Raw genomic sequence first — 22,311 nt, 5'->3', positions numbered from 1 at the left:
TTTAAGTCATGTCTGGAACAATGTTAGGAATTAAAACTTTCAATGAATAACATTTTTAATGGCTTACCACAAGAGGTTTTGTACCCTAAAAAGTGACTGGTTTCCATTTCACAGTTGTTAAATGTGTTGAGAAAAATAAAAATTGTTCAGCCAGCATAATTACCTTTTACTGTCAAGGAAAGATTTTGTTTACTCCGTCACAGAAATATAGTCAAAGACGCTAACAAGCGCATATTTTTGGGGTTATTCTGAAGCAATCTTTCTAAATTCTAATTGAAGGAAAAGTATTCTGTCATAGTTAGCTGAGCTGATTTTTTACTGACTGGGGATTTAAGATAATAAACAGTGATTATATTTCTGCTAATCTGAAATTACATAAATTATGAGGTATAGTTTGGATTGTAATAGACATACATCCTTCCACTTCCACCAGGTTAATTGAAATTGATTGCCATATTATTATATTATTATTGCTTGTATTAGATAGGAATGCTGAAGAGAGAGGGAGGTGACATGCAGCAAAGGGTCAAGGCCAAATTTGAACCAATTGCAGCTGCGATGAGGACTACAGCCTCTGTACATGAGGCGATAGACAAAACCGCTAGGCTATCCGACGCCCTATTTTTTAAAAAGTGTGCATTTTTAATAGTGAATATTTCTCGTGCGCTTTTTGCAATGTGATTGATTATACTAACTTTTACCTTTGACAATGCTCTTCTACTTTTAATACTTTTTTCATACAGCATGCTCCGGGAGTAATGCTCAAAAATGTCCTCTCATCCAGGTCTACACTCCCTCCCGCCCTCTTACTACTCTCTGCCAATGAAAGGCTTCTGATCCAACCTTTACAACAGGGCCCTTAGTCTCTAGCTAGACTCTTCTCCTCTGTCGCCCCCCGGTGGTGGAAAGAGTCCCTTTACACCTTTAAGAAAAAGCTAAAGACCCAGCTCTTTCAAGAACACCTAAGCACTTCATGATATTAATGACAATGATATTCAGGATGGTATTGATGCTCATTTGAACTCTCAAGAACAGCTGTTGATGTAGCTATGATGAGTTTAATCATCAAAAGAAGATTTCTCAACCTCTGTCTGGCATCTGTTGTTTTGATCGTACTTAAAGCTGTTTTGCACTTACTGACGTTGCTCCCTCCTCTCTAGATCTTTACGTGTTGCACTTACTCGTCGCTTTGGATAAAAGTGTCTGCTTAATGATCTATGGAATTGTCAAACCTATTCTTTACTTGTCCATGTGCAAATAGAAATAAAAATGTGTTCTCTTTTATTCATGGTGTAACTGTTGTTGCAAAATGAGAAGTTCTTGTGTTCATAAATTTTGCCAAATCGTATTCTAATCCCCGGAAGTAAAGCACCATATGTGCTTGAATATTGTCGTCAAGTGTTTTTTTCCACAGATAATCTGTTTTTCTAATTCGTGCTGTTTTCGTTTTCCGTCATAATGAAGCCCCGATGTGGAATGCCAGCCGTAAAAAGTGGATGCTATGGATGGTTTGTGCTTTCCTAACTGCATGTTTGCATTGAATCTCTGGGCAGTTTGTAGTCCAATCACACATGTGCATGAAATTGATAGTCAGCTTGGAGGTGGATGTGCCATGTCTTATTATGTGCTTTAATTGAAATAAATCCAAAGACAATTCACGTCTCCTCTGATTCACATACTTAAAACTTGGCAGGGAGACGATTGCAAAGTGCTAGCATGACGGCTAAGAACAAATTAGTGTTCAGCGTTTTTGCAAAGGACACTTTGACGTGTGGACAGGGGGAGCTGGGGGTCCAACCATCAGCTCTATGAGGGATGGATTTCAAGCACACCGTTTGCCCTAAACCATCCCAAAGAACAGATTATTAAGAGAGATTTTAAAATGTTTCCCTGACTACGGTTGTCAAAATGTTTGACGCTTTAATACTTTTCAGTACTACTTGTTTTGAAACAGAAGAATCTGATCAACAGCATCAAAACATTCCAGAAGCTTTAAAAACAAATAATTAAGATCTTCGGTCATATTTGTAAGAAAAAGCTGCTCTGTGAGAGATTCACAGGTTGCCACATACCAATGACATGAGTGTTGTAGTACTCGAAATCAGTCTTGGTCTCAAGGAGAGTAAAAACAAATGTCTAAGTCTGGTCTCGGTCTCAGACTGGGCGGACTCAGGCGGATTTTAAATCAAGACCGGTAAAGACCACGACTGAAAGGCTATTTTGTTGCGGTGATTAGAAGGGAAACGCCTCTTTCTAAAAGAACAAGTAACTTCAGTTCATTTGTAGTTTGTTGTTTTATCCCCCGGTTACGTCTGCAACCTTCCTGGTGTTATGGTGTAAGTGATTTTTCATTGACATTTATGGTCGTGGTCTTGACTCGGTCTTGGTCCCTAAATGTCTCGGTCTCGGAGCACTCTGGTCCCGGGTATGTCTTGGTCTCGGTTAGTGTGGTCTTGACTACAACACTAAATGAGTCTCAAGCCCTTTTTGCCCCTTTGCTTAACAGGTGAGGATGTAACAAAAATACTGATTCTGGAGAAACAGGCCCTAGTTTTTTTGGTAAATAATACAACAATTTTTCCTGTTTTATTTTTAAAGATGGGGAACAACACGTGGGAAAGAAGCCACAGGATCAGATTCTAACCAGGGCCGGCTGCTACAAGGACCGCAGAGTCTGCACATGGGTGCACTCAAACCAACCGATAGGCCACAGGCGCCACAGTTTGTTCTTTATCAAAAATTGAAACAAACTCAAACCAGTTATTTAAGCTGTTGGTCCTAAAGATAAAAAAAAAACAAAAAAAAAACACTCCAACAAGATATTCTAATAAAAAAAAACTTTTTGTAGTTATACGTTTGTTCCTGCAACTTTTTGTACGTACATGGAGAACAGGAAAACCAGCAGGGACACATGATTCTCCTCTTTGTGTTTTTTTTTTCTATTGGTGTATAGCACACTGAAGCAAAGAAGAAAGACAATGGCTGAGCTTTTTACTTATACTGTATATATAGAAGGGTACAGTATATCGCTTTGGGAGTGAATGTTTTCGCCTCTCTCTGTGTGTGTGTGTGTGTGTGTGTGTGTGTGTGTGTGTGTGTGTGTGTGTGTGTGTGTGATGTAAAGAAGCGGAGGCCAGCCTACCATGAGGCCCTGAGGTCTCTGACCTATTTCTGCCTGGGAGGAGCTGCTTCATCACGAGCAGACACCAGCCTCTGCACCTGGATGGGGCATGTGTCTGCAACCGTGTGTGTGTGTGTGTGTGTGTGTGTGTGTGTGTGTGTGTGTGTGTGTATGTGTGTGTGTATGTGTGTGTGTGTGTGTGTGTGTGTGAGAGGGTGTGTGTACCTGTGAGACGTTGCACCCTGTGTCTCTCTCAGGTATTACAGTACGGCTCTTGTTTGTTGCTCGCTGATGTGAACGCACACTCCCTCCCCTCCTTTCGTCTTCTATACCCCACTCTCCACCTTTATCACAGAGCAGCACTTTCCCACCACACTCACAAACACACACACAAACACAAACACACACACACACACACACTCAAACACCTCTCCCTTTTCTCAGTCTCTCTCAGGTGCTGCCTGCTGCGATGTCCAGTGCTGAGTGTTGCTGTATCTGCGTTCACAGCAGGACATGCACACTCAGGCACACTCACACGGAACCCACACACACACACACACACACACACACACACACACACACACACACACACACCCACGCAGATCCTGTTACACTAAATGTGTTCACAGCAGGGTAAACCTGATTCAAACAGCTAGCGAGAAAGTCTAATGATTGATGATAAGAGTGGAATATCCGCAGCCGCAGCAAAAAAATCACACAAACAGGTTATCTGGGACCTCCAGGCTCTGAGCTGCTTTCACATGGCGGAGGGAAAGAAGGCCTGGGATCATTAGCGCACACACACACACACACATACAGACACACACGTAGCCCGCTACCCACATTCACATGCATGTGCCAACAGACCTGGGAACACAATATGCACAAATGGCACAGCAGATTCTAACACACCCATTCCAACTCACACTCGTGCGCACTCTGCCGCCGCCGCCACCGCCGCCTCTTTTTTTCCTCTCGTGTACTTTGAGACAAGTTTGTGGCTGAAGTGCTGAGGAGGCAGGCAGGTGAGCAGGCACATCAGCAGCGGGGCAGAGGTGCTGTTAGTCTGACGAGCAGTAAAGCTGTCGAGAAGAACACCAGAATAGCTATGAGGAGATGCATTTGCTTACAAATTGTAGCCAAAGCCGAAACACACCCTGCACCTTGCAGCTCCACACTGACTTCAGAACATGCAGTTTGACCTTTTGATGTCGTGTAATGAAGGAGTTTGTCCAAACTCTCACGTGTGCCGGGCGCAATCGCCCGCAGTGTCAGAACTGTATTTGTTGATGTGTGAGAGCATGATGAAGGTGTTGCTCCTGTACCAACAGTGTGATTGGAGTGTGTCCCACTGACGTAAGCCGAAGAGGAGTATTCTCAGAGAAAAACGGTGATGTAATGGACCGTGAAGGTACTAGTCAGGCTCCTTCTTTTTTCGCTTCCCTCCTCCTCGCTGTCTCACTGTTACACCCTCCTCTCCTCCCCTCCCCCTCCCTCTCTGTTCCCATATCTCTGTTTTTTTTTTTTCTTTCCCATCTTTCTTTTTTTTCTTGGCAGGCTATTCCTTCCACTCCTCTGGGATCACCGAATTGAAACCCAACAGCTCCCTCGCTCGGCGGGGAAAGGGAACTGCGCCGAGGGATGTCTAATGCTGCTTCTGCACTGCCTGCTTCATCTTCATCTTTCCATCATCACCCCTCCATCTTCAACCTTAAGTACGGTGCTGCACCCTCCTCCCTCCCTCCCTCGCTCGCTCCGTTCCCCCCTCTGATAATCTGCTCGCTGTGATACCCAGGTCGATTCTTGAATGGTTTGTCAGATACTTTCCAGACACAGACAGTTCTTTTGTCACATTTACTGTCAGATACGTGAAACATTTATTAGACCCAAGTTCCCGCTAAGGAATCCCACACTAGTGCTCCTCCTCCTCTTCTTCTTCTCCTCTTTTTTCTTGTTCGCTGTCTTCATCAAAGAAGATAAAACCACCATGCTCGGGCTGCCACCAGGGAGACACCACAATGAGGCAAACAAAACCTCCCAGATCTCGTCTCTCTTTCTTGACCATTCCATAAAAAAACTCAAAATATGCAACAATGGCTGCACTGTTTCATCTGCACACACTCGAGCAAGTCTTTGCTTTCTCCTGTGGGGGGCCCCGCATGACTTACAATGTCCAGTGTTACAAAGGGGGGGGGGGGGCGTTGAACTACCACACAAACACACACACACACCCACACACACACACACACAGCGGCTACACAGGGACTTTTTGAATGAATCCAACATCGAGACAATCGTGTCTTTCCAAGAAAACTGCAAAAGCACAAAGAAAAGAACCACAACATCTATTAATAAACACAATTTTTCAAAGATATGGGGGTCACATCTGCAACACACACATAGCGTATGCATGAATGCACTCACACACATCGCAGCTATATATATACACACACACACACATATATACACAAATACTGAAGTGCGACGAGGGGGGTTTTTGAGAGAGGAAGCCCACAACATAAATATCCAATTACCAAACACATCAAACGCACAGGGGATGAAATATTGATAACTTTGAGACATTTATGTAATCCACAATGGTGCCTTATATAAGTGTTCCATTTTACAAGGAGAAGCAGAAATGTGCAAGGAGGTATTGTTTTGTCTATTTTTTTTTTATCATCGCAGAAAAAGAGAGAAAGTGTTGCATGTTGGCAGACAATAAAGCGAGCACATGAGAGTATGGAGGTTGAAAGCAAGAGGACAAATGTGCCCTCTCTGTCTTTCACACACACACACACACACACTCACACACATTAAGAGAAAACACAAAAGACGTATATATGTGAAAACATGACTAGCATGTACTGCTGCATATTAGATCATGTGTTTGTCATGTCATCTAAACAAATGCACATGATTAAAAAGAAAATTGGGTGTGAGATGAGCGGTGACAGAGCCTCTCGTGCAGCTCTATTCTAGTGTTGGATGTACATTTATGAGGGGGATGTTTTATTTGGCAGTTCATACGCGGCTGTCAATCGTTCAATGATAAAGGCTGCTCTGAGCATATGGACCTGACGAGGGGTGGGGGGGGGGGGGGGGGGTAAGCTTTGGGCGTCTGTCTTCTCTGCTCCCGCTTTTGAGCTGCAAGATCATAGCGCCTTTGCAAAAGGCATAAACAAGCAAGGAAATATGGATCCTCTCTAATTAATTGTAAATTGTCACCGCTTGAAAGTGAGGATGCTGAGTGATGTGTGCATGTAGAGTGTGTGTTTGTGTTTTAATGTGTGAGAGGAAATGAGAAGGGGAGGGGGGGGGGGCGGGGGCAACAGAAGGAGAAGACTGAATAATTTGACTTAACTTTCGTGCCTTATCAACAAGCCACTCCTCGTGGTTTTTCCCTTTGAAAACTGCAGTTCCCCCCACTAAGGCCGAATAAATTAGAACTCTAAATAGGAATAATAATGAGAGCATACATTATTTCTGTTGTTGGTACTGGTTGATGTTGTTGTTGTTGTTTGTGTCGGCAGGAACGCTCAGATCTCCATATATGCAAAAAAAGGTAACTTCTCTGCATGTTTTATAAGTTTTGCAGGATCATTTTAATGGTGACCCAAAAAGATGTCCTAGATATTTGGGGAGCATCTTTTTTTTTTTTTTTGGTGTGAGTGTGTGAAAAATTCCTAAAACTACAGACAGAGCGCGAGAGAGATGATGATGATGATGATGAGGACAGAGCGAGGAAAGACGGAAAAATGAAACAGAATCTCTTTGTCTTCTGTAATTGACAAATCATTTCAAACATTTTTTCCCTCTTCCCTTGAGGATTTTCCTTTTCTAATAGTAAGTGCTCACTGTGTTTAGTGCCTTCATGGTTAAATGTTACATAACTATTAGCGCTCATGCCCTCAGACCCTGAAACAGTCACTACTGAGAGCGGATCAGTGGTGAATTGTGTTTAAGATTATGGACATTTTCAGCTTTAATGCCTATTTGAAATTGAAAAGCCCACTCTCCTGACCTCTGGAAATGGCCTTTAACTCAAGCGCCTCTTAACCCTCAGCAGGTTCCACCGGCGGTGAAACTATCACACATCCTCAGGGGAATCCCCACAGCCATTTTTTAAATGCTCCTCCATTACTCTGCGAAACTCAAGTGGCCTTTTGTGCCATTGGACCGTGACCTCGTATGACTAATGTAAAGTCAAGAGGCAACTCTTAAACCAGAATCCATGGAGAGCATTCAACACCAACCCTCGAAACAAAGCAGCAAACCTCTTGTGTTGAAAAATGAAGTGAATGAACAGATCCTCGAGTGTCGAGCTGACTCCAAAAGCTAAAGAATCCCCATTAACCCTGGTGGTAAAAAGCCCGTTTTTACAGCAGAAATACTATTCTGCCATTGATTACAACATGGTACAAAAAAAAGCTTTTAGTGTGGATAGCTGATTTCTTAATGTGTCCAGGGGGTTAATATGTTTTTATAACTCATCCGTTTTGATTCTCTCAAGCCGAAGAGTTATGCACATATTTGCATAACAAGGGTAGTGATTTCACTGACACATGGGATCATTGGAACTGTTCACCAGAAAACTTAAAGCACACCTTCACACTAACTCTTAACAGTTACAAGAATAATCCAAAATTGGCATTTCCAATATGACGACCGCCATCTTTGGGCTTCAAAATGACTCTTCATAGACCAATGGGTAATGTCAAAGAGACAACATTCATGTTTTTACTCTTTGCTTGAATTACAATTTGGGGTTATTACTAAATGACATACTCATTTATCTACCTGAAAATGTATCACACAAACCTCTGCACAGTAACCGTTTAATCTCGATTGGCTTGTTTTCATGATCTTGGGAAGCCAACATGGTCATCAAAAATTTGAAATTTGAATAACTGCCCAGCCCTCGACTCAAGCTAACTTTCCATCAGTCTAGTAACAACCAAAGAGGCGGAGCAGAGGTGGGACTTTAGACTCCTGGCAGACAGCTACAACACAATATCACAACAAAGGAGTTCAACCCCTGGACAGTGTGTTCTGATAAAGAAATGAACTATTCAGACTAAAACTGTCTTTTATTACCAGCCTGTTAACATGTTAATTTCTGTTGTCAAAATGGGCTTTTCAACATGGGTATGTATGTTTCTTTCGGGCTTTTGCAGCCAGCCTCATGTGGACACTGGAGGAACTGGATCAAGGACAAGAAAAAAAACTGCAAATGTCAAAAAAGAAAACGTCTGAACAAAACTGGTTGGGTCTGAGACTTTAAATATATTAACATGGACTAAATGACCTGCCTCTTGGTGATGCATCACATCAAAAATGACATAAAGGGACTTATTGTGTACATTTGGACATTTTAAACTCAATTTTGTCTCTAATATAAAAAAATATCCAGTTCAGTTACTCCAAAAGTGAAATATTGGATAAAGAAACTCCTGTGTCCAACATTTAACCCCGGTCCCATTGAACTTAGGGTAAAGTATACAAATGTCCAACATGACAATGTGAAGATGAAGTTTATTCTTCTACCGCTATTCAGCAGCAAGTGAGTATGAATTTGAAAGTGGACCGGGCCAGGGTCGAGGTTAGTGTTGATTACTCACCTCCAACCGCCCTCTTTTCATGGAGAGCACGTCTGAAATTCCAACATACACGTGTGAAATACAGACTGAAACTCCTACAGACTCACAGCAAAGGGTGCTGCTGGTCCAGGTTCTAAACATAGACCAGCTTTAGAGGCGACGCTGCCATGTACGAGCTTAGTTTTCATGATCTCTTTAGTTCATCAAATAAGTTGTATAAAGATGAGCTAAACTTTTAAGGCACTTTAGAGGAAACCAATGTGGTATTCCTAGTCCCCTCCCTCCCAAAAAAAACACTGTATTCAACCACAGAAACGTTGTACTTTTGCTTTATTTCAGAGTCTACAGTCTTTGTTTTAGCCAAAGGGTTTAGAGTAATTATGTAATTAAGCCAAAGAAAGATTTGTGGGAAGTGGTGAGTAGTAAAAGTATCTCAGATTATGTGAATTAAAAAGTGGCTATGTGTGTGTATGTGGACTATATACAGTATGCATCATAATAATAATAATCCCCCTCTGCAGCCCGGTCACAAGCCAAGAATGACGTGCTACTGGCTGGTAGCACAAAGCCCAGCGTGAAGCTCATGTGACTGTATTAACCTCACAGCCCTAATCTCCTGCAGTCACGAATGAAAGTGAAGCTGAGAGAGAGAGAGAGAGAGAGAGAGAGAGAGAGAGAGAGAGAGAGAGATCAGGAAAAAAGTTAGACAGATTTCAAAAAGAAGGCGACAAAAGTTATCACAGAAGAAAAAACAAATCCAGATATGATTTGTTTCTGCTCGAAAGCCCTCAAGTCTCCCCTCTCTATCTGCGGTTTCTTTTTGTGACAGAGAACAGGGACTCTTGATATGCGTGAGTACAGATTCGGCACAGAATTGTCAACTAAATTGAATCGAAGTACAGATAAGTGTGCAGACACCCCCATGTAGCTTCAAAGGAAGCGCACAGACCACAGAGGATAGCACTGACATGTTTGTATACCAACACTGACAGCCAAAAAAGTCTCTATTATTTCCGTCGTTAGTTTTTCATAGCTCGGAGCAGGCTGTCAGTGTTCCCGCTGAGGAGCCAGTTGGATATTAAGCTGCTGGGTCAAGATTTCTCATTGGTTCCATGACACAGTTTATAGTTTTGTCACGCTGGTCTGTTGGCATGAGAGTCAATGGAGCCTTTGGTCAGCATCAGCTGATTTCATTGAAAGGCAAGCCACATTAAAGCTTCCCAGAAGGGCTACTATTATTGGGCTGATCACAGGGCAAACATCTTCAGAAAGCGCTGCTTCTCTGCAGACGGATATCAGATGTATGCTTAGTGAATGGTGTATCCTTTACCATTGCAATGGCACTACATGAATATGCAATAGTCACATCACAGGGCGTGCAATGTCAGTCAAGTGACCTGAAGCATGTCAAGCTGCTATGTTTTTGTTGCTTGATGCAAATAAAAACCGCCAGTTTCTTTGTTCCCGTAAAAGTATTTTGTCTTTTTTGTCAAAATTGCAGCTCTCAGCTGATCTTTGTTTTTAAAATCTATTTTTTGTACATTTTGAATTTATCTTTTTTTATTTAAATTGTGTACTGTTCACTTTTTGTTTGCAATCTTTGCTCTTTGCTGCTGTAACACTGTAAATTTCCCAGTTGTGGGATAAATAAAGGATTATCTTATCTTATCTCAAGTATGTCTGATATCCCCATCATCAGTCAGAGAACTGGCCAATGAACATGCAGTCGGTACGTCCCCTGCATGTAAACATGTTCAGGCTGGAGGCGACTCTGCTGCCATCACAGACACACAACGCTCGAAACAGATACTCAATCACAGATTTGAAATGAGTGTTTTCCCACTATCAGCTGCACCTCATGTCTGTGCTTGTGAACGCTGTGGCCACATACATGAGGACTGCTAAGGGCACTCATGTGCGGTCGATTGCTTATTTTTAGCAGCTATACCTGAGGTGCACAGGGTAGGTGTTGTGTGTGTCACATGGAGCTCAAGGCGGTGAGCTTTCTTTTAGTTAGAAGTAACAATGATGTAGCTGGTCATGTACGGCTAAATGTTACTTTGAACGTTGTTAGAAAAGGTTGAGGATGTTGTGCATGACACAAGTTTATGAAGAAACGTGTGATTCCACTTGTTCTCTCCACTTTTCCTCCTTCTACTCCATGTGTGTGTCAGAATGTCAGAGAGCTGCGCCCAGTTTGTACTGACCAAAGCGGCAGCCTCCAAGGTGGAAGAGCTTAATCCTGCAGTCCGTCGAGTGTCCGCTTGAGGCTGGCTCCAGGAACACCGGAAGTCACATACACACAACAGCCAAAAAGCTGTTTTTACAGCATAAATTGAAATATTTACAGCGTGTTTCTAAAGCAATTTTGATCCTCTACTTAAGTCAACCAGACCTAAAAACTATATATAACTATTTTAAAGGCTTTATATGCATGAAACCAAAACAACTTGCGGTGCATTGTTGTGTTAGCATGCTAATGCTAGCGATCTTTATTACGCTCGTATCTTCACACTGCATGTAAATTTACCTGAAATGAGCGTGATCTAGAAACACAGTTAAGCAGTGAGTACAGTATGTTATTCTTCTTTTCTCTAGTCCCTCAATTCAACAACTTTTATACGCGAGGGGAGGAGTCAGCCGGCCGTCCTGGCGATGTAAACAAACTGAAGATAGGACTCTGAAAACTCTGAAAACATCACAGACAGTGGGACTCGGGTGTTACACCCATTGTAGACAGTCATGACTCACAGAGTTATTTTCAGAGGAGATACTTGATTTCTATTATATTTAAGTGTGAAAAATCACATATAAAGCCTTTAAACATACCTGACAGACATATACCAATCACCAACATGTTTCCTTTGAATCATGAACATTCATAAAAACAGTACAACCATTGAGTCATTTCAGCCGGGGCCGATGTGCTGGACTGAGACAGCCATTGCCTTCTCCACAGCCACAGAGCCAAGAGTGCATAACCTCCAATATGTGTGTGAGCTGCAATAACTTCTCATTCCATTCATTCATTTCTGAACTATCAAGCAAGAGTCTGAGTGTTTGCTTGCTTTCAGTCAAGCATCAATATCATCTCACTTCCAAAGTTAATAGACACATTTGTCATTACGAAACACAGATGCTCATTCTGTACCTGGCTGCCTCCACAGAGGAAATTTAAACACTTCAGTCCAAGTGTTTGTTGTGTACACCTGGGATGTCTCAATGATGCTAACCTGGATATGAATATAAATAAACTGCTGCAAAAAAACTCTTCAGGGAGCTTTTCATTGCCTCTGGCAATAGGCTGCAGATGACACAGTGGTTACAGATAGATCCCAATTAATGCCACAGCCAATTCCAATTGCCATGTATTCCTGCTCTAACCATGCTATTGTGAGACTGAACGGGCACAAGCTAGACATACATGTAACAGACATTATATATTACATAACATGATAGACAATGGACGTCTATATTAGATAACACAACAGTTCGAAACCATGAGGCCCCATCTTTCTGTTCTAACCCTAGCTATGCACACATGGCTGGTGACACAGAAGTGGTAGAATAGAATAAAGTAAGTAACATTTAAAAGACTGGACATATAAAGCATAGGATAAAAATGCCTGTAACACACACACGCAAGGAGCAATTTCATAACTTCTACATAAAACTCTAACTCCAGAGAATACTGCTGTGAAATTCTAACAAGCTGTTTTTTGTTTTTTTTTTACAGTATTTTGCTTACGCATTCAGATCTACTTTCTCCAGCTCTAGGTCGGGCCCTAATGGCAGCATCACTCACGCCCCAAACTCACATCCCACCTATAATTGCTCCTCCAGAGTTCATTGTGTGTGTGACATGCCGTCCACACTCCACCACAGCCCGTGTAAGGGTCACAAAAGCATTTAACAATGACATGCTACTTTACCGCCTCTCCCCTCCCCCCCCCCACCCCCCTTCCTCAACTCCCAAAAAGACACCTGGTGGTCTGAAGACACCTCAGGGTGGCAATATGTAACATGGCGATGTTCATTTTTTCACCCTCCCTCCTCTCAGCGTCACCTGCTAACATCACCCTCCCTTTTCCAATTTACCGTCCAACCGTCCAGAGTTGTCACACTCTGTGCACGTCCTGTGGTGGTGAACACACTCACTGGGGACTTTTTGAGACAGATTGAGGGGGCCCAAAGGGAGCAGAGTGAGTGTACCTGGGAGAGACCTGTATTGTTTTGGAGTGTATTTTTTTTATGTTTTCTGCGACAACAATGGAGTACTGCTTCTTGAAAGGATTGCTAGTGGTTTTGTTGATGCAACACAGCACAGCTGAAGGTAGGTTGGCATTACGCACACCGGTTCAATGTTCTCCTGTATGTATTTATTTGCACTTTTTCATATCCGATAGCTTTGCAACTGCAAGTAATGAAATATGCTCCTTGTTTGTATTTTCTAGAAATATACTCGTAAGAAAATGGAAGTAATGTCGGCGAACAAATTAAGAATGAATGCATGCATTATTTTACGATCAATCAACCATTGACTGATCATATTGAGATATTTCTCATGAAGTGATTTGCATGGATTTTTTTTCCTTGGACCTGTTCCTAGACCGATCAATTTCTTGATAATCAATCAAACACACAACACCACTGGTCACACATTCCAGGTGTTTAAATGTTTATACCACCAACAAATACCTGCTACTATCTCCTTAGATCTATCTACCTCCATCCAATCATCCACAGCCGTCACCCTCCAAGAAGGCCAGACCTTGCCTCAGGAACAAGAGCTGCCCCCTGCAGAGGTGGTACCCGTGGTGGCCCCCCCTAGCCTGAAGGAGGTGCAGCAGGCGGTGCAGGAGGCCTCGGAGCAGGTGGAGGGTCGCGGGGCGGAGGAAGTGCTGAAGGAGCTGCTGGAGAGGGTCGTGGAGGCAGCTCTGGGGCAGGTTGAGGGTGGAGGTGAAGCCAAGGCGGGCGAGGCACCAGAGCAGGAAGCAGTAGAGGAGGAAAAGCCTGAGGCTGCAAAGGGAGATGCTGAAACTGACACAGGGGCAGAGGTGTTGGAGCAGGGAGTCGTGGAAGAGGTGGAGGGTGAGGATGTGGGCGGCAAGGGGGGAGAAACTGGCGTTGAAGAAGTGCAGGAGGTAGCAGAGGTAGACTCGTTTAAGGATGAAGCTGAGGTGGCAAAAGGTGTTATCGAAGGAGAGGTTGAGACTGTGGCTGAATCTGTTGGGGAGGTAGCAGCAGGTGTACAAGCCGGAGACAGTGAAGGGCAGGGAGTGGAGGTTATTAATGAGACTCCAGACACCAAAGTCAGTCAGGACGTTGTGGAAGAAGCCTTGGCTGCTTCGGTAGAGACAGGTGGGAATTTTGTTGGAGATGCAGGGTTGGTAGAAAACGGAGCAGCTGAAACTGAAACACAGGAGGTGGAGGAACTTCCAGCTGCGGTGGAAGTGGCCGTTGAGGGAGAGCCAGAGCAGGAGACTTTGGTAGAGTCGGATCTGGGCCTGGCGGAGCAAACAGGGGAAGTAGAAACTCAGGAGGGAGAAACTCAGGCGGATGACATCGAAGGCGAGGGGAACGTCCCGTCGTCAGATAGTTCCGAGATGGAGACGACGCAAACCGTTGTAGGGGAGCCAGTAGAAGAGGAGGAAGGGGTAAACGTAGTAAAGGACACTGTGGAACCAGAGGTAGAGGACGGACAAGGACATGTGGCGGTGGAGGGAGCGGCCGAAGAGATGGAACCAGAGGGCGCAGGAGCGGTACAATCAGAGGGGGGTGAACAAGTTGTGATAAAGGAGGATTCTGTTTTGATAAATGAGGGGGTGGGTGACCAACTAACAGGAGAAGAGGAGATTGCTTTGGAGACCTCAGACGGCAGTCAAACAGAGGACAGAGGTGAGAAATGGACACAGTGGGTAAGGGAAAAGGGTAAAGCAACAGGAATAAATGTTGGGCATGAAGTATGTTTGTGCAGGAAGTGAAATGAAGCAACAATGTAAAACAAGCATCGTGTCCAAAAATCAAAATCTTCCTGTCAGCTTGTATCCCATGAGTGATGCAATCAGTACATGCCGTTTCTATTTACGCCCTAAAAATGGTTCAAACATGTTCCTAATCTGGGCCACAGAAACACAAACTACTACGGTATTTTTCTTCAAACATTCAGTTGCATTAGACTGAGCAGCTTTATTTAAGCTTACATGGTTTGCAACTTAACCTACTTTAAGACAGGAAAGCTCTTAAATGGCAATAATCGGCCCCTTAATTAGACTTGACAATAACGTCGCTAACAAGTTGCTGTGCTGGAAAACTAAGGTTAAAAACATTCAGCTGTTGTTGTTAGCTGTGCAGAATGTTTCCGAGCTCTTCGTAGAAAACTCTTGGGAAAAATATTTACTCCTCATCTCTTGACAAGGACATTAATCATTCATCAGTTGGAACTTCTAAAAATCTCTAAAAGCCTGATGATTACTGTGACACATGCAAAGGATAGCACTGTGAAGACACTGTGACGAGTTAGCTTGCAGACACTAACAAGGCATACAAATCATGATCCTCCTGCTACACTGAGCTGCAGCACATCCACGCATTCATCTACATTCCTATGGTCCACTCGACAAACCCTTAACCTTGGCCTCTTGGCTTCATTTTCACATGTGTGTCACATACCAAACCTCTCTTCTAGAAGCGCTGGTGATCTCTGCCCCAGAGCCTGAAAGTGGTGCTGACGTCTCCGTAGAGCAGAGACCTGAGGGCCAGGCTCCCACCCAGAGTCCATCACTTGGAGAGGTGGAGACCGGAGGAAATACCCTCGGCGATCAGAAATCTGACCATGGCAACAAGATTATCACCCCGACTGATGAAGCTCTGCCAAATGACCCCGAGGTGGCCCGGCCGACACTAGATCACTTTGTTAAGGATGTGGCTGAACCCGCTCAGGCAGAAGTCGAGGAACCAGGGCAGGCCAATGAACTCGTGGAAGATTCAGCTGGATCCACAGGTAAAGAGTTGAATAGACAAATATATTTAATTGTTTAAAATTGTACACTCTGTTGTTGAACATGCTACACATACATAGGTTGAAATACACAAACATGCACAAACAGGATCCTATGCACATGCACTAATGGAGAGATGTCCGAGTGAGGCGGCTGCCCACATCGAGTGCTCCTGAGCTGGTGGTGGGGGGGGGGGGGGGGGGGTTTGGTGCATTGCTCAAGGGCACCTCAGCAGTGCTCAGGAAGTGAACTGGCATCTCTCCAGCTACCAGACCAATTTCCAGACTTGGTCCACACAGGGACTTGAACCAGCGACCCTCCAGTTCCAAAACAAAATCACTATAGACTGAGCTAACTGCTGCCCCAAGTGCAGTTTCAGAACTGCCTTTCCTTATAAATATGGGCTTCGGGTATACATTTCAGCAGACTCTCTGCAGCTTAAAAACTTGGGTGGAGTTAAGAGACAGAAAACAGATCATCATCACGGTCCTGCCAACAAAATATGCAGATGGCCAACTTGATGTGGTTCCATTTGAATAAGCAGCAGAGCAGACTACGCGCTCTGTGATGACATGTTCCCAACTTTCTAGTCTTCCCAGCCAGTTGATGTAATGTGCTATTTTCTGGTTCAGTAAAATGGAGGATAAATATTTACTTTATGTTCCTTTTTTGCCACCATGCATCACACTTAAGGTTGTGAACATTTACAATACTTTTCAATATGATTTAAATTGAGCTTCAATAATTTAATAATTAAAAAGTATCAAAGCTTTAACAAAAACTTCAGATATTCAGAGAGAGAGAGGGAGAGAGAGAGAAAGAGAGAGAGAAAGAGAGAGAGAGAGAGCAGCAATGATTCATTCAAATTCACATGTCAGTTCAACAAAATGGGTCAGTACCTCATTCCTATGAAAGACTGAAGACCCAGTCCAAAATGAACATATTTGTTTCAGTAATAAAACATTGCCAATGTGTTCAATTTAGACAGTGTGCAGGAGTTTACTTGCAATTTATGATGATAAATTGCAAGTAAACTAGGACTTGTATTTTTGTTGTCATGGTAACGAAACAGGTACGGGTATCGTCAGAATCCTATCGAAGGTTAAAGTTCTGGTATTGTGACAACCTTACGCCACTAAACTCAACTTCAACTTTATTTGTCCCCGGAGGGTGATTGGTTTTGCAGCAAGGCGTTAAAAGATTACAAAAAGACAAAATACATTATAGCTGATAGCCTAGCCATCTTTAAAAAAGCCTATGAAGTAAAACATCACTCAACTTTTAAACTTTAAACTAAGGCAGATTTTGTAAAAAAAACAAAACAAATCTACAGCAGATAAAAGGTTATTGTGAAACCATAAAACTGTAAAAAGATAGGTTATCAAAGCTTCTCTATGCTATTTGTAGACACGGGATATAGTGCATCAGATTTCATACTATGGTTAAATCACTATATATTCACCTCTAAACCCAACATGTCCCTGATTCTCTGCCCTCCCTCTCTGTCTTGCTGTGTAATTTTTTTATTTAGAGACGACTGAGCTTGGCCTGGAGGCTTGGAAGATTGGGGCCATTTCTGCTGCAGTTTTCCTGGTTTTGGAGACTGTTATCATCATTATCTATATCCTGAAACGTCGAAACAAAAACAGGTAGGTGGGCATCGGATTTTGCACAAAGGGGAGCATTCAAAAAGTTACAGCCCAAAGATTTTTTTTCCGGTGGAATGAAAGAACAGTCGAAATGTTTTCTACACCCAAGCCAATACGTTTCCTGTAGCATGCCAATTGATTCATATAAATTGAGAGAGATTGAGCATTTATATATCCAACAGCCTCATGTGAAATTCGATTTCCATTACAAAACTAATGTGTTTTTCCATCACGACTTTCTGTTCTGGCTCTGTCTTTGTTAAACAAACGCTTTCCTGGTCTTTATTTCTCATGAATGAGTATCAAAATAATACTCAGCCCGCAGTCGCACAAGCACCAGCCGTATTACTGTGCTACTTCTCTAATAGCCGAAATAAGCCATCTGATTGCTAGCAGTAGTACCAACAGCGCTACAATCACAGATGGGACTTAAAGCACTGCTGGTACATGATTGCTTCTGATGTTGCCCAGGCAGCAGCTCACATTTCCGCCCTGACAGATGATGACAAGAGGAGACTTGCGCTCAGCATCGGTCCACTATTCCTCTCACAAAAACAGAATTGTGTTCCATCAGTTTGTGTGCTGGACTGATTTTTTTTTTTTTTTTTCATTATTTTTTTCCGCATTGCCCGATGCAACATGTAGTTAATTTGTAGAAGGGCAACAGTCAGCAGCAAAAGTAATATGTGAGATTTTTTGTGTCTGTTTGTTGCAGTGCCCTGGCCCTGCAGCGAGCATGTGAGGAGGGCTGCGTCGAGCCAGAGGCGGCTACAGGAGGCGACTGCAGTGACGACACGCTCCCCACGGGCAATGGGGACACTCAACAGTACGTCGCATACAAACATCTTTTTCCAACATCAATAGCAGTGTGTGCATAAATTCATACAGATGGGTTGTAAATTTCAAAAAAGGGGAAAAGCAAGGTGTAATGGCCCCACCACAGGCTGCCAGAACAGCTTCACTGCTCCTCGATATAAATTCTCCAAGTCTCAGAACTCTACTGGAGGGCTGAACATCATTCTTCAAAAATCTATTCGCTCATTTTGGCGTTTTGGATGACGCCGGTGGAGCTGTCTAACACATTAGTCTGAGATCTCCCATAGATCAAAGGACGTGACCGCGAAGGCCATGCAGTGGCATATGATTCACAAACCTATAGACAATCAGACAAAAACATCCAGATTTTGCTCCTGTTCTGGTAGTAATTGTCAGCCTTCATTACAGACTGAACTCAAGGACAAACATTTCTAAACATGTTGGATTTATTGGTAGCTATAAATACAGCAGGCAGGCCTCATTTAAACCATTTCAAGGATTCATTTCAAGGTTGACATGATCTCACTGAGCTTAGCGAGTTACTCTCCTCCAAGCTTTTCATTTTCTCTGATTCCCCTCCTAGAGTTTGATCATCCCATCCAAACAAACTGACACAGTACAGTGCAGAATGAACCTCCTTGTCACCAACACTAGCCAGACGTCAGACGTGTCCACCGCCTGACAAAATAAACGGGGTGCACTGACCTGAAAACGTGTGGTTCACAGGAACTACCCGTTTCTCCTCAGCTGATTCCCTCCTGCTCGTTTAGTAAGCTAGGCTGCTCATTGGGTCACATGCGAGTGTGAGTCGGGGCATTACTGGGTAATACTACTATTTGGGCTAATAAGACTAGCAGGCTTGGATCAATAAGTAAGCCAAAGATGTGTGTATGTGCTTGGGGAGTTACCATGTGGAAGAATGGAGCGAGGATGTGGGAACATTTTTGAAATACAACAAAACAGAAGTCAAGATAGTGACTAAGAGCATTTGAATATAGAAAAAAAAACTGTGCTGCTGCTTGTGAAAGTGAAAGTCGGCAAGACACAAAGAGAAATGTGATGCGTGCGGAGCACAGACGATAACAAAGCAACGCTGAATTATTTAACTGTCGTCGGAGTCATCTTGAAATGTGTCCTTGTTAAGAGATTTTATTGCAGCTGTGACAATCCAGTTGTCAAGTGGAAGAGGGAATCAGTAAAACACATTGCCAAGAAAGCAAGAAAGTCACTAGAATACTATCTCCAAGTTGAATTTTTTTGGCAGGAGCATCAGCTCAACAATAGAGGCTGAAACGACTGCTCCTGGTACGTACAGGGATGTCTGACATCACCGTGTAAAGCAAACAGATTCAGTCAGTGAAGATGAACTGTGGAAGATAGTTAAAAGTCCATGTTCATCTTGAAACCCTACAGTAGCTCTTTAGTTTATATGCGTCTGACAAACAGGTTCACGATATTAAGAGGACTGAGACACACCTCCAACCCCTCTCCACTCGCAATTAGAACGCTTCATAATTAATCACAAGCAGCGGACAAAATTGTCCTTTGCTGGAGCTGCAATCACCTGTGTCCTGCACTGTTGTGTTAGCATGCTCATGTTAGCGCTCTTCAGTTAGCTCGTCGCTTCATATTGCACACAAATTGACACAGAATGACCAAGACCTAAAGACACTTACTAACATCCAAATAATCAGTGAGTATGTTATTTTTCTTTTCTCTAGTCCTGAAACAGCTTTATACACAAGGCCGTCCCGTCCATGTAAACATGATGTAAACACGGCTCTGACAACAACACAGCCAGCGGGACTCCAGCTTCTCACTCACTGTAGACAGTCATGACTCAGAGAGATATTTACAGAGGATAGACTTAATTTCTGCTGTGTTTATGAGTAAAATGTTGCACAGTCTTCCTTTAAAAATCCTCCCTTCATTTCTCGTTTCAACTTGATTCATGTGGCAGTAAACATCACGGGTTGGGAAGCCGAAAGGCAAGGTACGTATGAGGGGGAAGTGAAGGATTTTGAAATGGAAAGTGCTGGTAATTAAGCAGGACTGACAACTGAAAATAAAGAACTCCACTAGAGCTCCACTAGATAATTAACCCAAAAAAAAAAAAGGGGATGAATCTCCTGAAATAATTTATTATACAAAATGCTTTACATAACAAAACAGCTCCAACCTGACCTAGAAAACATAGCACTCCAGTAAAGACACAAGGTAGCCGAATCCTTCTGTGCACCATTTCCGTTTGCAGCAGAGGAGGTAATGAATGACCGCGGTGCATTCTTGATAAGGAGAAGCCCTTTATACATCGGGAATGACACTTAGGGTTGCCGCTTTTGGATACCCTTGGGGGGTAAATCAACCAGGCCTTGTTATGACACACGCAGCACTTTCAGAGATTCTTTCATCCGGGACACCGTCACCTGCAATTAGTCAATAATGTCAAGTGACCTATTTATATCTGGCTGTGTCATTACGTCCCTCTACATCTTCTTCCAACGCAGTTTGTAAGCCTCTCCATCTGGTGTAAAAGTCGTTAAATAAACAGAGCCTGTTTGCTCTTACTCGCAACGCTGTATTCAACAGCAGCTCGACAGCCATTATGAAGACATTAAAATGAACTGTGTTTGAATTTTGCTGGTACTCTTTGTGTCCCATCAGAATAGGAAAATACGTGCTACCATGTAAAACAAAGACGATTATGTCAGCGTTTAACTTTCATTCAAACAAAAATGGTAAAACAAATTTAAAAATAACCACGGCACCCCAACAACATGTTTGTTTTGAGTACGAGTGCCCTGACCACAGACTTTATAAAGAAGCAGGAGAGAAGTGAAGGCCCTGCTGATTGGCTGGAGTATGGGTAATAAGCCCCGCCTCCTCCATGGTAACAGATGGAACAACGGGGAAAGTTCAAAGTTAAAATATAAGCTAAAAACATTTCTTGAAAACCCGGATTCTATCGTGATGGTTCGATATTATCGCACTGATTAATGTCCAGGTGTTCACCTTTCTGAGAAGTCTAGAATAACAAAAAAAAGAGGAGTCCTGGTAGCCTAGCGATTGGCCTTGTAAGGAGGCTATAGACCTCCAAGTGGGCGCTCCGGGTTCAAATCCTCCTTTCCCGCATGTTGTTCACCACTCTCTCTCTCCAGTTTCAAACTCTATCTACTGTCCCACCTCAAAATGAAGGCATAAAAGCCCCAAAAACAAAAGCAGATGTAACATCATTATTGGCAGCTCTACTGATAAATGCAGCTCCTTGCAGTAGTTCAACTTTCCGTATTCATAATCAATCGTTTTCATTATGACTGAAACATGGTCACTAACTGCCCTTACTGCCCTCTCCGCCAGGATAGCCGCACTTGACCCGTCTGATGTGGCTTCAACTCTGGCCCAAAACAAAGAGCAGCACAAAGAAGAGCATGCGATATCCATGTCCGATCTCCCGCCCAGCTCCACCGAGGAGTCGCCCGCCACCACTGGACCCGGTCCAGACTCCCCTCAAGACCTCAGGACTTCCACTCTCTAGGGGGTCCAAACTGTGGTCGCTTGTTCCTAATGTATCTAAATAAAACTGAAAAAAATGCCACTTTCCATGAACTACCCTTCATTTTCAAACTCTAACCAACCTGACACAACTTCTGACTTTAATAACAACTGTATAGGTAACACATCTGTTTGGAGGTGTTTGTTTGTCAGAGTGTATGTGTGACGGTGTGTGTATGTGTTGAAGAAGTGTTCATTAACTGCTGAGAACTCATGTGTGAATGAAGAACAGGAAGAGCATGTTTTAAAATACACTTTGCATGTACAGTATGTTAGTTTTTGTGTGAATGAGATAAAAAAAAAATAAAAAAAACATGTGATAAGAAACTTTTATGTCTACAAACTTTTTAAGGTTAAAACTGTTGTGAAATGTTTTGCATACAGACCACATGCTGGCAGGCTGAACAAATCCTCATTTTATCAGTAATTAAGTAAGATCGATCTCTAAAGTTTGTTTGAATGTAACACTACAAGAAACGTCCGAGAGGAAGTGTTGAATTTGATTTGATTTGTATTCGAAATAACTCCTGAAATTTGTATCATCCTTTGTGATTTAAGAATTCATGAAATAA

The 22,311-nt window shown here is 43.0% G+C and overlaps 1 protein-coding gene across 2 annotated transcripts; it reads left to right on the top strand.

Annotated features, from left to right (window-relative positions):
* Positions 1-12,792: 12,792 nt before the first annotated feature.
* Positions 12,793-22,097, top strand: si:dkeyp-118a3.2 (retinitis pigmentosa 1-like 1 protein). 2 transcript variants are annotated; one of them, XM_061061419.1, is made up of 6 exons: positions 12,793-13,054; positions 13,438-14,619; positions 15,410-15,724; positions 17,254-17,371; positions 18,087-18,197; positions 21,550-21,691. In XM_061061419.1, exons 1-6 carry the CDS (start codon positions 12,973-12,975, stop codon positions 21,557-21,559), a joined length of 1,818 nt encoding a protein of 605 aa, XP_060917402.1. In that variant the 5' UTR covers positions 12,793-12,972; the 3' UTR covers positions 21,560-21,691. The 2 variants fall into 2 exon arrangements, with proteins under 2 accessions (XP_060917402.1, XP_060917393.1); XM_061061410.1 differs by having other exon boundaries at positions 12,798-13,054; positions 21,545-22,097.
* Positions 22,098-22,311: the final 214 nt, after the last annotated feature.

This window comes from Labrus mixtus, chromosome 2 (assembly GCF_963584025.1).
Source record: "Labrus mixtus chromosome 2, fLabMix1.1, whole genome shotgun sequence".
Lineage (NCBI taxonomy): Eukaryota > Metazoa > Chordata > Actinopteri > Labriformes > Labridae > Labrus > Labrus mixtus.
Note: the sequence above shows the minus strand (reverse complement) of the source record. Positions and strands in the feature narration are given on the sequence as shown.